At 37.3% G+C, this 15,300-nt stretch overlaps 1 protein-coding gene across 3 annotated transcripts in view; it reads left to right on the plus strand.

Moving 5' to 3' along the window:
- The window catches only part of LOC136267072 (contactin-3-like), a 57,411-nt gene that overhangs the window by 16,900 nt on the left and 25,211 nt on the right, over nucleotides 1-15,300 (plus strand). For all 3 annotated transcript variants that reach the window (XR_010706495.1, XM_066062121.1, XM_066062122.1), the window contains exon 2: nucleotides 3,141-3,491. Coding sequence is in view for 2 of the 3 variants with exons in the window: in XM_066062121.1 (XP_065918193.1) it covers nucleotides 3,141-3,491 (351 nt within the window). In the remaining variant the exon portion in view is untranslated. The remainder of the gene's footprint in view (nucleotides 1-3,140; nucleotides 3,492-15,300) is intronic.

The raw sequence follows: 15,300 nt of genomic DNA on the forward strand, positions 1-15,300 counted from the left end.
CCAACTTTTGTTGCAAAATCATGCAATATCCAAAAAATGATGTGTTGATACTCAATCTAAAACTTTGTGGGTCCTACTTTGCAGTTCAAATATTACCACACAAGTTGACTATCTTGCATTGGTAAGGAATTTATTTAGTGAGAGTTGATCTTTAACTGAGAACTGTACTACTGGACTGGATTACTTGACTGGACTCAGAGTACCAAGATTATTTTTCATTTGAAATGTAGTATGGGCCACAAGCCATTGTATTCCCTGTGCACCAGATTGCTAGTTGCTGGTATGTGTCAAAAAGGCTTGGGTCCAACATGCTGGTTGTGTATATATGCAGCTATGTTTTCTCTTTTCCCAGTTCCTTCTTCTATACAAGATACAAATTGACTCACATTTATAAGGCTTTCTTATAAACCATTTTTATTGTAGTTACTTGAAGGGTGTGGCTCATCACTGAAACTGTTTAACAGGGGGGTTGCCTACATGCTGTAACAGGTATTTAATGACTGAGAAACATTGTAGCATGACTTGTAAGCTAGGGTGTCCATTTAAGTTGATAGAGCGTGTGTCTTCTAATATTAAAAAACTTCCTTGAGGTATAAGAAAACATGACAGGCACTCTGTAAAACAGTTGACAAAATACTTCTGTATTTAATTTGTAGTTTTGAGTAGTTTGCTCTGGTTGTGTTTCTTTGCAATACATAGCAATGTAACCAATGAATTATGAAATAATTAGTGAATTACGAACTGAATACATTCAATTTTCCAATCCTGGCTTTATCTGTTATGAATCACAAGAAGTAGTTCATTCCATATTGCGTCCTTGTAACTGCTTATAGTGCAAGTGTGTCCAGCACATCAATTATTCCATAATATAGACCAGGTTATGGTCTTCTATGACGTAACACTTTAATCATCTGTGTACAGCAGGCACAATTCTAGGTAGTTATTTTTTAAGGACATGTCAATTTCACTGGAAAATTTTTGGCATAATGGGTGGGTAAAAGCAATGAGCAAAATGCTGGCACAATGGATGCAATTTTTGTGAAGTGGACATAAAAATTGCACAAAAGATTGAGATACTCTAATAGAACAGTCAGACGTGATAAAATATCAACAATGCATAGCTAATTGTTACTGGAAGAACAAGTGATAATCGAGATACCCTAATAAAACAGTCACACATGTTAAGCAATATTAGCTAGCTTCTTGCTATACATGTTAAGAACAAGTGCAGATTGAGATACTCCAATAGAACAGTCACCGTAAGGTGAATCTGTAGCTTTGCACTTGGAAATGTTTAATTAACAAAGATTAATGCTGAGCAAAATTTATAATTCTTGAGCAAAATATGGAACATAATAGGTGAAAAATAAAAGAACTAGTGGAAAGAAAAATAGGTAGAAAAAAAGCAAAATAGACCCGTCCCTACTATTTTTCTTAGCTCAACGATTTTCTCTTTTGCTAGTGGTATTCACCTTGTACAGGCTCTGTATTCTGTGAGCTCAGTGGAAGCTCCTTTTGAAAATTCCTGCATGTGCCTCTTATAGTGCACCAGGAAAATGCAGACCGAAACTCTAAGGATGAATGTTTGCAATGTCCATCATAAGTAAATAGAACTTAGAGATCTGTATATGTGGCCCGATTTTGGAAAATCAGTTCTAATGTCACATTTGACAACTCAAATATTTATGACCGAAATTAATTATTCCAAGCTATTAATCAGCTTTACAATGTTTACAATTGTTAATCAGTAACTTGAATTACTAAAAATTCTGAGAAATAATTTAACAGGTGCCAAACTGTCTTAATAGTAACGGTGAATTGTAAACTTCTAATTATTTATGCGTGACATTAAGACTGATTTTCCAAAATCAGGTCACATATTACATATCCTTTAATAAGATTTTGTGTTAGTTAAGATGTTGGCAGATCAGAATTTTCTTGATGTATTTCCAATATTTAATCAGATACTGAACATACATGGCTTTTAAATATTGCAATTTTTTTTGCTCAAAATTCTTACTAGAAGTAAGATCTCCTTCATAATTTTGCTGAGTTGTGGATCCTAAAATACAGTGTTTACAGTCGTATACAGAAAGCTAAAAGAAAATAATCCCCACCAGACTGCATGGCTTCATTGGTAATGTTTGTCATGCTCTTCAAATAATCTAATGCGATGTGCATATTGTGCTTGGAGTAAGCACATGTAATGTATAATTTTAATCATTTGGTATGCAGTACAATATCAATACAATGAGAAAATAATAATTATCTTTTAGATTGGATAATAAAAAATAGCATCTGTATTTGTTTACTGAGTGTCCACCTATAGCCAAATGCCCTTTCCAGTAGTAAAACTCAAATGAGATGGTTTATCAAGGTATTTAAAATCAAGCAGAAAAGTCAATTTTATATTCACAGGTTTTTGCAATTGAATTCGGCGACTTTGCAATTGTTGTTTACAATTGAGTTTGTCGCTTTTGCAAATTGAATTAGTCCATTTGCAATTGAATTCGTCACTTTTGCAAAAGAATTCATCGCTTTTGCAGTTAAATTCGTCTGAAACAAGAATGGCAGCTGGGGAAAACACAAAAACATGGTGTAGCACCTGCTACAAGAACTTATTCAAGTACAACAGTAGTAAACAACTCTTTATATAAGGCAATAATTCTTCCTCTACAGCCTATCCAACAACATTCCAAACTCTTCTACAACATTTGCTATGGGTGTGGTTACTCGCGAGCAAGCTAATTAACTTGTCAGACAACTATCAACTTCGCGTACTACCAGCTCCAATTACCTTCTAGTGTCTCAAGTGTAACTCTCCATAGCATAAATAATTCATCTCTTAATGAATGGTTGGTTTCTTGGAACCGTTTTGTTTATGATGAATTGTAATGCAAATGTGATGAATTCTATTGCAAAACCAATAAATTCAACTGCAAAACCGACTAATTCAATTGCAAAACCAACGAATTCAATTGCAAATGAGATGAATTCTATTGCTAAACCGACTAATTCAATTGCAAACGGGACGAATTCAATCACAAAGGCGACGAATTCAATTGCAAAAACCTGTATGTCCCCTTTTTCAAACTTGTATGGTATGTCTTTAACTTTTTACTTGTGTTTCAATGTTTTAGCTTTTAATGTGGTGGTCAATGCAGAGTGTAGTGATCTTGTCGAGTTTGTGGTGAACAACAAGACATTTAATAATGCTACTACACTGTATAAACCAAACAATACTGGTGGTGTTGTACACTGTTTAAGATGTGATAGAGACTTCGAATTTGAAGTACTATGGTTTACCTCTGATGGACCTTCTGAGCCTCGCATATCATCCTGTGATGATGATGACATGCCTGTACCTTGTACTAAGACTGTTGGTGCTCCTCACGATATAGATCGAGACCTTGTGTTTTCAACATTTGTAACTGGAACATACAAATGTGGTGGTACTCAAAATCAGGAGACCATAATTATCATAGCAATTGGTTAGTTACATATTCATGTGTGCATTATGTATGTATGCTTGCAAATAGTTAATGCAACTGCATTCATTTTTTTGTTGTTGTGATGTTGTGATGTTACATTACATTTTGATGCTGCAGTCCATGAAAGGTTTGACTTTGAATTTTTCAAGATGCTTTTTATCCTGTGTATCCCAAGAATAAAAATCAGTGAGTTTAATTACCATACTGTATATTAGGGATGACGAAGAATCAGTGAATTTAAATATCACCCTAATACCAACCTTAATTTCCCTTCATGACAGCTTGGCAGCATCAGTTGACCAAAAATGTCTTCAGACTAACCTCAAATCCTTCCAAAAGGCTTTATGGAATTTTTTATAAAATTCTATATAATGGATTTTTATGCTGACTGAGTAACTAACTAACTAGCTGATGCTTTCAGCCAAGCATAACTCGACATTGGATTAGGCTACGTGCTTGATGTCTTCACTGTTCAACATCATTTCATCCAAAGATGTGTCTTTTTGCAAACTGCAGTATGTACAATACATGCATTATGGACTTGCTGTTGTCCTCCTTTGCGTTCCAGTTATTTTTGCTGACAACACAAGGTGTTGATTTGTAATTGTAATAGCACTATGTGGCTTCCCTATGGCTGTGTTGGCTTTTATGCTTATAACCAAGAGTTCATAATATTTGTACTCTTGTTATAACTGACCTGTATTTTCTGTAGCTACAGAATTGATTTCAGTGATGCTTATCGTACTACTCTTCATTTGTAATGCTGTGTAATGGGTGGAGCACAACTGAAAACAAAGCGTAATGGCCACCTCCCTTTCCATAACGTAATTGATTGTTGGAGCAAGTATTCCGACCTAAAATTGCTGAAGTTCACTGAGTATACACTGAAGTTTAGGGATTTAATGTCCACTAGTATATCTGCAGGTATAGGCGATCTTCCTTGTTTCACTACTTTTTAGCTATTCCCTTGTTTCATTTCTTTTTCTTTCTTTGAACCCTAATCCAACTTAAAATTCCTAATTGTTTCCTTCTACTTGTAATGATTTTATACATATCATAATTGTTTCAGAGACACTATAGTCCATATATTTTAGATGTACGATAGTATGCGCAAGCTTGTAAAATATGCTCAAGTTCTCCCTGTCTTACTGAAAAACAATTAAGTCAACTGCTGTACAGGGGAAGATTCTGTGCTTGGGTGCTGAAGCAAAATACTTTGTGCAAACTAACAAGCTAGTAGAATCCAATCCAGAACAGCCAAGCTGTAAAATGTGAAATCCAAGGTGGCAGCCAAGAAATGGTTGTGATAGTAGGTTAATGGTAAAAATTTTAATAACAACAATTCAGGTGAATTTGGTGTTGGTACAGCTTGGCTGTTTTGGATTAAATATCACTTCTTTTTGTATTTGTACTCCCCAAAGCCAGCCAATGGCTGGCTTTGGGACTTTTTAAACCTATCTTTTTTCTTTACCACAGGAAGAAGAAAGAGACAAGCAGATTTGATTTTATCAGTAAATATACAAATTATATAATACATATCAAGACACACGGTAGTGTGTCGTGCGGCCCAAGAAGCCGGCACGCCACACCGTGAGTATATTGACAGGAAGAATGAAAACGTCATTTTCACACCTTTGTATCTCGGTGATCACTTATCTGATTGGAACCAAATTTGCTACACAGTTGCCCGCCAGCCAAGGGAGTCTACATTCCAAATTTGAAGGAAATCGCTCCAGCCATTTCCGAGATACGAGCTGCCAAAGTTTCGTTTTTTTTTCTTCGTTTTTTTTTCTTCTTCTTCGTCTTTTCGCACACTTGCAAAAATTGCTATAACACGCAAACGCGTACTCCGATCGCCTTGAAAATTGGCACACAGAAAGGGAGTCCAAAGGCGAATCCTAGCATCACATTTGGTACAAATCCGATAAATGGTTCAGGAGTTATGACCGATTATTCGCGTAAAACAAGATCGATTTGTTGTCACGCCTACAGGGTAAACCGCTTCATGGAATGAGTTGAAAATTGCTATGTAGATGGAGTAACCATCGTAGGAGTGCCTTTTGGTGGTTTGAAAGGAATCGAGATAAAGACCACGGAGATATGACACAAAACCCAACCTGTGTCACAATTACGCGATCGATTTTTATGAATAAAAAAGGATTAGTTTTCACGCCTACTAGGCAAACCGCTTAGAGCAATGAGCTGAAAATCGGTGTATAGCTGGAATAATCTTCATAGAAAGTCCTTGCAGTAGTACAGAAGAATTGGAGTACAAACCACTGAGTTATGATTCGAAAGCCAACTTCGTGTAGCAAATGCGAGATCGAGATACTCTAATAGAACAGTCACCCTAATAGAGCATTCGGCTAATTTATTTACTCCATTATAGAATTTTATTACATCACAAGTTATTCTGTAGGGAGTTCAGCTGCAAACAGTTAATCTTATAGACAGTTCAGCAAGAAGACAGTCACCATATGGAGAGTTAAGCAAATATACCACTATAGAGATTCAGAACATTACAAGTCACACTGAAGAAAGTTCAGCTATAAACAAGTCATGCACAGTGTAGAGAATTCAGCTACAATTAAGTCACTCTCTAGAGAATTCAGTTACACAGAATTCAGCTACACACAAGTCACTGTGGAGAGAGTTCAGCTACAAACAAATTACCCTTTAGAGTGATCAGCTACAAACAAAACACTTTGCAGGGTGTTCAACTGCAACAAATCAATTACTTTTAGAGCGATCAGCAATGAACAAATCAACACAAATCTACCTGTAGAGAGATCAGCTAGAAACAAACCAGCCTGAAGAGAGTTCAGCTACAAAAAAATCACCCTGTAGAGACATCAGCTAGAAACTAGACACAATGTAAGGAGTTCAGCTACAAGCAATCACCCTGTAGAGAGTTCAGCTAAAACAAATCAACCTGCAGAGAGATCAGTTACAAACAAATCACCTTATAGAGAGTTTAGCTACAAACAGATTACCTGTAGAGAGATCGGCTACAAACAAATCAACCTGCAGAGAGATCAGCTATATACACACAAATCAACTTGTAGAGAGATCAGCTACAAACAAATCACCCTGTAGAGAGATCAGCTAGAAACTACACACAATGTAAGGAGTTCAGCTACAAACAAATCACCCTGTAGAGAGATCAGCTACAAACTAGACACAAAGTAAGGAGTTCAGCTACAAGCAAATTACCCTGTAGAGAGTTCATCTACAAAAAAATCAACCTGTAGAGCAATCAGCTAGAAACAAATCACCCTGAAGAGAGGTCAGCTACAAAAAATCACCCTGTAGAGAGATCAGCTAGAAACAAATCACCCTGAAGAGAGGTCAGCTACACAAAAATCACCCTGTAGAGAGATCAGCTACAAACAAATTGCCCTGTAGAGAGATCGACTACAAACAAATCAACCTGCAGAGAGATCAGCTACACACAAATCAACTTGTAGAGAGTTCAGCTACAAACAAATTACCCTGTAGAGAGATCGGCTACAAACAAATCAGCCTGTAGAGAGTTCAGCTAAAACAAATCAACCTGCAGAGAGATCAACTACAAACAAATCACCTTATAGAGAGTTCAGCTACAAACAAATTACCCTGTAGAGAGATCGGCTACAAACAAATCAACCTGCAGAGAGATCAGCTACACACAAATCAACTTGTGGAGAGATCAATTACAAACAAATCACCCTGTAGAGAGATCAGCTAGAAACTACACACAATGTAAGGAGTTCAGCTACAAATAAATCACTCTGTAGAGAGATCAGCTAGAAACTGGACACAATGTAAGGAGTTCAGCTACAAGCAAATCACCCTTTAGTGAGTTCAGCTACAAACAAATCAACCTGCAGTGAGATCACCTACAAAAAAGCACCTTGTACAGAGTTCAGCTACAAACAAATTACCCTGTAGAGAGATCGGCTGCAAACAAATCAACCAGTAGAAAGATCAGCTACACACAAATCAACTTGTAGAGAGATCAGCTACAAACAAATCACCCTGTAGAGAGATCAGTTAGAAACTAGTCACAATGTAAGGAGTTCAGCTACAAGTAAATCACCCTGTAGAGAGTTCAGCTAAAACAAATCAACCTGCAGAGAGATCAGCTACAAATAAATCACTTTATAGACAGTTCAGCTACAAACAAATTACCTTGTAGAGAGATCAGCTGCAAATTAATCAACCTGCAGAGAGATCAGCTACACACAAATCAACTTGTAGAGAGATCAACTACAAACAAATCACCCTGTAGAGAGATCAGCTAGAAACTAGATACAATGCAAGGAGTTCAGCTACAAGCAAAATCACCCTTTAGTGAGTTCAGCTACAAGCAAATTAACCTGCAGTGAGATCACCCACAAAAACGCACTTGTACAGAGTTCAGTTACAAACAAATCACCCTGTAGAGAGATCAGGTAGAAGAATTCACCTTGTAGAGAGTTCATGTACAAAGAAACCATCATATAGAGAGTTCAGCTACAAAGAAATTACCCCGTAGAGAGTTCAGCTAGAAGAAGTCACCTTGTAAAGAGTTTAGCTACAAAGAAACCACCTGTACAGAATTCAACTACAAACAAATCACCCTGTATAGAGAAGAAGTTACCTTGTAGTTCAGCTACAACAATTCACCCTGTAGAAAGATCATGCTAGAAGAAGTCACCTTGTAGAGTGTTCAGTTACAAAGAAACCACCATGTAGAGAGTTCAGCTGCTAACAAATCACTCTGTAGAGAGTTCAGCTACAAAGAAATCGCTATGTAGAGAGTTCAGCCTCATACAAACCACCTAGTATAGAATTCAACTACAACAAATCATCCTGTAGAGAAGAAGTTACCTTGTAGAGAGTTCAGCTACAAAGAAACCACCATGTAGAGAGTTTAGCTGCAAACAATTCACCTGTAGAGAGTTCAGCTAGAAACAAATCACCCCGTAGAGAGATCAACTGGATGAAGTCACCTTGTAGAGAGTTCAGCTACAAAAAAAGCATCCTGTAGAGAGTTCAGCTAGACGAAGTCACCTTATAGAGAGTTCAGCTACAAAGAAACCATCATGTAGAGAGTTTGGCTATAAAGACACCACCATGTAGAGAGTTTAGCTGCAAACACATCACCTGTTACAGAGAGTTCAGCTACAAAGAAACCATCCTGTATATAGTTCAGCTACATTTCAAGTCACCCAGTAGAGAGATCAGCTGCCAAAATAATCCTGTGGGGAATAATGAGCATGTAATAAATATATGTATATAATTTGTATAATTACTAATAAAATCAAAAATAATTGAAGTACTAAAATTCTTCTTTAAGTTCTTTTCTTCTTCCTGTGGTAAAGAAAAAAACACATGGGTTAAAAAAGCCCCAAAGCCAGCCATAGGCCGGCTTTGCAGTATACAAATACAAAAAGAAGTGATATCTAATCAAAAACAGCCAAGCTGTAAAAAAAAAGGTGCGGCCCCCATAAAGGCCATGGTGAAAAAAGATGTGAAATCCAAGGTGGCGGCCAAGAAATGGCTGTGATGGTAGGTTAATGGTTACATTTTAATAACGGCAATTCAGGTGAATTTTGTGCCGCTTGGTCTTGGCACCAAATTCACGTGAATTGTTGTTATTAAAATGTAACCATTAACCTACCATCACAGCCATTTCTTGGCCGCCACCTTGGATTTCACATCTTTTTTCACCATGGCCTTTATGGGGGCCGCACCTTTTTTTTACAGCTTGGCTGTTTTTGATTAGATATTTATTACATGCCAATTATTCCCTAGAGGATAACTTGTTTGCAGCTGATCTCTTTACTGGGTGACTTGAAATGTAGCCAAGCTGTCGACAGGATGATTTGCTTGTAGTTGAACTGTCTACGTTCTTTCTACAAGGTGTCTTGTTTCTAGCAAAACTCTCTACAGTTTATAGTTGAACTGTCTACAGGGTGATTTTTTTGTAGATGATCTCTCTATAGGGTAACTTGTCTGTAGCTGAACTCTCTATAGGGTGGATCTCAATAGTGGAAGTGCTAGGCACATTGGCATTGATAGCTTACAAATTCAATGGCGGATCCAGGATGGGGCATTTGGGGCAAATCCCCCCCCTTCCCCACCTTGTGGAGGAGCCAGCCATACTTCTGATTAAAATAGCTAGTAAATTTTATCAGGCCAAGATCAGTTTAAACCTCATGAAAATATGCACATTTTACTAGCATTTATTACAAATTCACCTGAAACTAAAGTGAACTGAAGTCAAACTAGCTGTAAAATAGTCACCCAGCACCTTCGTGCGTACTAAGCGCCTCTAAAAATAATTATCGTGTTGTTGTTATTTAAGACATCCAGAGCATTTTAAACAGCTTTTAAGACTTCACAACCATCTGAAAAGGCCAAAATGGCAAAAATCAACGGTGAGACACCACTAAGAGGTGATTATTTACTGCTTCAAAAAAGCAGCACTGAACTAGAGAATCTTGCTCTCCCCATGCATGCAACTACCTACAACTTACCCTGCTTGTGCCCCTCCCCTTGCCAGCTCCTGGATCCGCCCCTGAAATTGATTCACTTGCCAGTGCTACACTTTTACTTATTGCTTAGGTGTCATTCTGCTCACTTGATGGGGTAATTGCAAGGCTAGGAAACTTCGCAGCAGCATAAATGCATGACAATTAGTAAGGCCAATACATAGAGCGGTTGCACAAATAATTACTTTAGACACGCTTAGAAAAACATGTGGCAAGAATCCATTGCCACAATGCATGAAAATTGTGTATTCGATTCTACTGCCACAACGCAAGTATGGATAGCTTAGATACTACAGTGTTACATTCACCTATTATAAGGTATTAATATACTAGAAGGACGAGAGCATAGCTGGTCTGGTTTCTGAAATTACAATAAAATTCCACTTTTTACTAGCACGCTCACGAAGCCAGATGCCTATTCACGTTTACCAATGTGTTAAAAGAGTTTTTCTGACACAATTATGAAGAAAGAAAGCAGTTTAGCCTTGCCATTTCAACTTACGGGTGAACCTGTTTCGAAAATGAATGAGCAAATAAACACTATTTTCGCCATGTAGCCACAAAGCAGACCGCTATGCTCTCACTACTCTAGTATGTTAGTATCTGATAACAGACGATTATCAACACCGACTGGCGTAGTTTGGCTGTTAGTCACTCTACAATAACAGGAAAATGAAACATGCAATTTTCCCAGCAGCTGGCTGTACAAATGCCACACGTTTTGCCACACGTTTCAGTTAAATGTCGCACCTGTGACGTCACATGCAACTGCTCTATATAGGAAGGGAAAGCTACAAATGTGCTGAACAGCTGACTTACATATGCAGTTACCCAACATACAACTTAGTGAATCATGTGATGCATCCAATGGGAGTCCACGGTCAATTCCTACACTTCTGCGTGCACAGTTGAAGCTCATACGTATATGTGAGGAATTGGTTTAAATATTTTGAGAGCAGTTAGTTGGGGTGTTGTTTCCAAAGATAATTGATTGTTGTGATGATGTATGAGACTAGAGCAACATGTTTCATGTATAAATAGGATAGTAACAGCGACTTTATATGAGTATTCTAATTGGAGAGCAGCAACTAGCTGGTACTTTGGTCAATTGATCACTACTTAATATGCAATACATTGAAGGGTGTCTGTCAACATTTCATTTATCAGATGATCTCCAAGTACCAGTATACTGTAATTGATTCCATGGATAAATCATGTGACCTATTGATACTATGATTTGCTGATCACTTGACTACAATGGATTCAGGAGTCATGGATGAAGTAAACGGTGATGCACTATGTAGAGTATGTAACCATAGTAAATAGCTAGTGTAATTTAGCTTGCACTCAATAGCTAACTAACACATTTCTATACATCTCTATATATAGTAGGAGCATATGAAAATGGACTCCAAATTGCATATGGAATTAAGCTGTTAGTAGGCTCTGCTGTTGCTGCTGGGAGTTTAAAAGTACTTGACCCTGAAAAGTGATAAGCATTCGAATACCAGGCTGTTGTTGATTGTGCAAGTGCCCCCTGAAATTATGAACAGCTTCCTCCACCACTGGTTTACTGTCTGTACACATGATGCTTGTATTATACTGCATACCGCCTAGTGTGACTCACTCGGGTTCACCCCAATAGTCCATACATGGGAAAAGAGTAGTACATAATTATGTGTGACATGGCATAAAAATTGTTTGCACTAACTCTGAACATACAGTTTATTTTCATCCTACAGTGATATTTGTTCACAGTTTGGCTGTTTTGGATAGGTATCACTTCTTTGGTAGGTACAAGCTATAAAGCAACTTTAATTTGGTGTTTGCTTTTTCCTGCCTACATTTTCTGTTAAATACAACATCTTTTACTTAACGTCTTATTATATTACAGACGAATTTACCCTGTAGGTGTAAAGCAATTTGCTTTCTCTGTGAATATTTATCCAATTTTTGCACTAACATTACCGTTAATATTAAAATTTCAATGAAAGATTGTATATTTGCAATTTATAACAGCTTTGGTAAAGTGCACAATATGTGCAGTAAAACTCATTTTTTCATGTAGGGTTCATATCTGCAGTCTCATCCCTGGTGGGTTTCTTATAACCAGTTGCTTTTACTTAGTAATGCCTTATTGTTGAAGTTAAGTGTTTATCCACACAAAGAAAAAATACAAAAAAATCAAAGTAAAATTTGAATGCCCATATCTCACAAATGGCTGTTGTGAATTTAATCAAATTTGCTGTGTGGCCTACCCTACCTGGCAGGCAGCTATAATGCAAAAATGGTGTGCTTTGAAGAAGTTGCCATGGAGCTATGCAAGTGTGAAAAAGCTGTTTTCTTTCTTCCTGTCAATATACTCAGATTTTATTGGCCGCACGACACACTACCATGTGTCTTGATTTGTATATCCACAAGCTACGAGCTGCAACCCTGCAGCTCATAGCTTGTGTCAAGTGGTAACAAAGTGTGTATAGTGTGTGATTTTACTTTTATGAATAGACAATAGTGAGCCACAAATACCATCCAGACTGTTTCAAGGTAATATTATACCATGTGCACAAAATTAGTAATCTACAGTCTGAAAGCTGTTTACTGGCAATAGTGTGAAGAGTGGTCCATACCTATAGCTACATGAAATATTATTTTAAATTAATAAATTTTATCAAGGTAGTCGATTAGACTCCACTCTTAGTCCCACTACTGGGTAAATAACTATTACAGGTTTTTGCAATTGAATTCGGCGACTTTGCAATTGAATTCGGCGACTTTGCAATTGAATTCGTCCCGTTTGCAATTGAGTTCGTCGCTTTTGCAATTGAATTCGTCCCATTTGCAATTGAATTCGTCGCTTTTGCAATTGAATTCGTCCCGTTTGCAATTGAGTTCGTCGCTTTTGCAATTGAATTCATCGCTTTTGCAATTAAATTCGTCCATAACAAGAATGGCAGCTGGAGGAAACACGAAAACATGATGTAGCAGCTGCTACAAGAACTTGTTCAAGTACAACAGTAGTAAACAACTCTTTATAAGGCAATAATTCTTCCTCTACAGCCTATCCAGCAACATTCCAAACTCTACTATGCCATTCGCGATGGGTGTGGTCACTCGCGAGCAAGTTAATTAACTTGTCAGACAGCTATCAACTTCGCGTACTACCAGCTCCAATTACTTTCTAGTGTCTCAAGTGTAATTCTCCAAGGCATAAATAGTTCATCTCTTAATGAACGGGTTGGTTTCTTGGAGCCGTTTTGTTTATGACAAATTGTAATGCAAACGCGACAAATTCTATTGCAAAACCAACTAATTCAACTGCAAAACCAACTAATTCAATTGCAAACGGGACGAATTCAATTGCAAACGTGACGAATTCAATTGCAAAACCGACGAATTCAATTGCAAACGGGACGAATTCAATTGCAAACGTGACGAATTCAATTGCAATACCGACGAATTCAATTGCAAACGGGACGAATTCAATCGCAAAGGCGACGAATTCAATTGCAAAAACCTGTAAAGCACTCATAATCTGAAAATTTTACAAGGAAAATAGGCATGCTAAAGGATAGTAATATTGAATTTGTTAAGACAAGTGTACATTTCTTGTGACTGTCCATGCATAAATTCTTGTATTATGTGTATCTATACCAAAACAACCAAGCAAGAAAATAGGGTGAAGGCCCTCACAAAAAAGCCAAGATGAAATTTAGGTGGCAGCCAGAAAATGGTTGCTAATTCCAATCATATACAAATGATTGGCATTAATTCGTTGCAGCCTCTTGGTTGCCACCATTAAATTCACAACTCTGGACATTTTTGGTGGAGAGGGCTCCCCCTTTCATCACATGACTGCAAATGTGACCAGGCCTTCAAAATTAGGGCATATACGAACATAAAATTTGCCTACATTTTCAAACTTTTATAACTCATAATGTTTTATTCAATCAAGACACACAGTAGTATGTCATGTGGCCAAGAAGCCAGCACACAACACACGTGAGTATATTGACAGGAAGAAAGAAAACGCAGTTTTCGCACCTCCGTAGCTCTGTACTGCCTTTATGAAACAAAAGATTTTTGCTGTGGACACGCCCACCAAATTTAGTACTCCACATACCAAATTTGAGCGAAATCGCTTCAAGCATTCCTGGGATATGTGACTTCAAAAATTGGCTTAGTTTCTTCATTGTTTTTTTCTTCGTAATTTTCCTCCTCTTTTCGCATACTTACAAAACTGCCATAAAATGCGAACACCATATCCGATTGCCTTGAAATTTGGTATACAGAAGGGGGTATAAAGGTGCATCTTGGTACCAAGTTTGGTTGAAATACGATAAACAGTGAAGGAGTTATTAGTGATTATTCATGAAAAATAATAGCAATATGTTGTCACGCCTACAGGGTAAACCGCTTATGGGAAAAAGCTGAAAATCGGTGGATGAATAGGTTAACTATTGAACCTCAAACCTTTTGTAGTTTGAAAGAAATCAAGTTAAAAACCACAAAGATACAATGAAAAATCCAACAGTGTGTAACAATTATGCAATCGAGATTAGGTAATAAAAAACGACTACTTTCCATGCCTACCGGAAAACCGCTTGGAGTAATGCTTTGAAAATCGCTGTACAGATGGAGTAATCATCTTAGAAATTAAGGCTCTTCAATGGTGGTGAAGAATCAGGCTTAAAGCAACAGAATTATAACACGAAATCCAACTTGGCGTAGCAAATGTGAGATCGAGATACTCTAATAGAGTAGTCATCCTAATAGTGCAGTCACCGTGAAGAGAATTCAAGAGATCAACTAAAAACAAATTACCCTGTAGAGAGATCAGCTAAATACAAGTTACCCTATAGAGATCAGCTACAAACAATCACCCAGTAGAAATATGTGCTGGAAACAAATCACCATGTATGTAAGAAGTCACCTTATTACTTATGTGAGTCATTCAATTTATTCAGTGTTGAACATACAAATATTTAATCAGACAAAAAGCTATACACACTATTACTTCTTTTGTTCCACAATTCCTGTAGTAAAGAAAAAAAAACAATCTAAAAGGAAGCACCAAAGCCAGTTTATGGCCAGCTTTGTAGCTTGCAATACATAAAGTGATATCTAAACCAAAACAGCCAAGTTGTAAAAAAAAGAGTGCGGCCCCCCAAAAGGCCAGGGTGAAAAAGGATGTGAAATCAAAGGTGGCGGCTAAAAAATAGCTGTGATGGTGAGGTTAATGGCAAAATTTTTAATGACAACAGTTCAGGTGAATTTAGTGCCGAATCCTAGTG

This window comes from Dysidea avara, chromosome 9 (genome assembly GCF_963678975.1).
Source record: "Dysidea avara chromosome 9, odDysAvar1.4, whole genome shotgun sequence".
Taxonomy (NCBI): Eukaryota; Metazoa; Porifera; class Demospongiae; order Dictyoceratida; family Dysideidae; genus Dysidea; species Dysidea avara.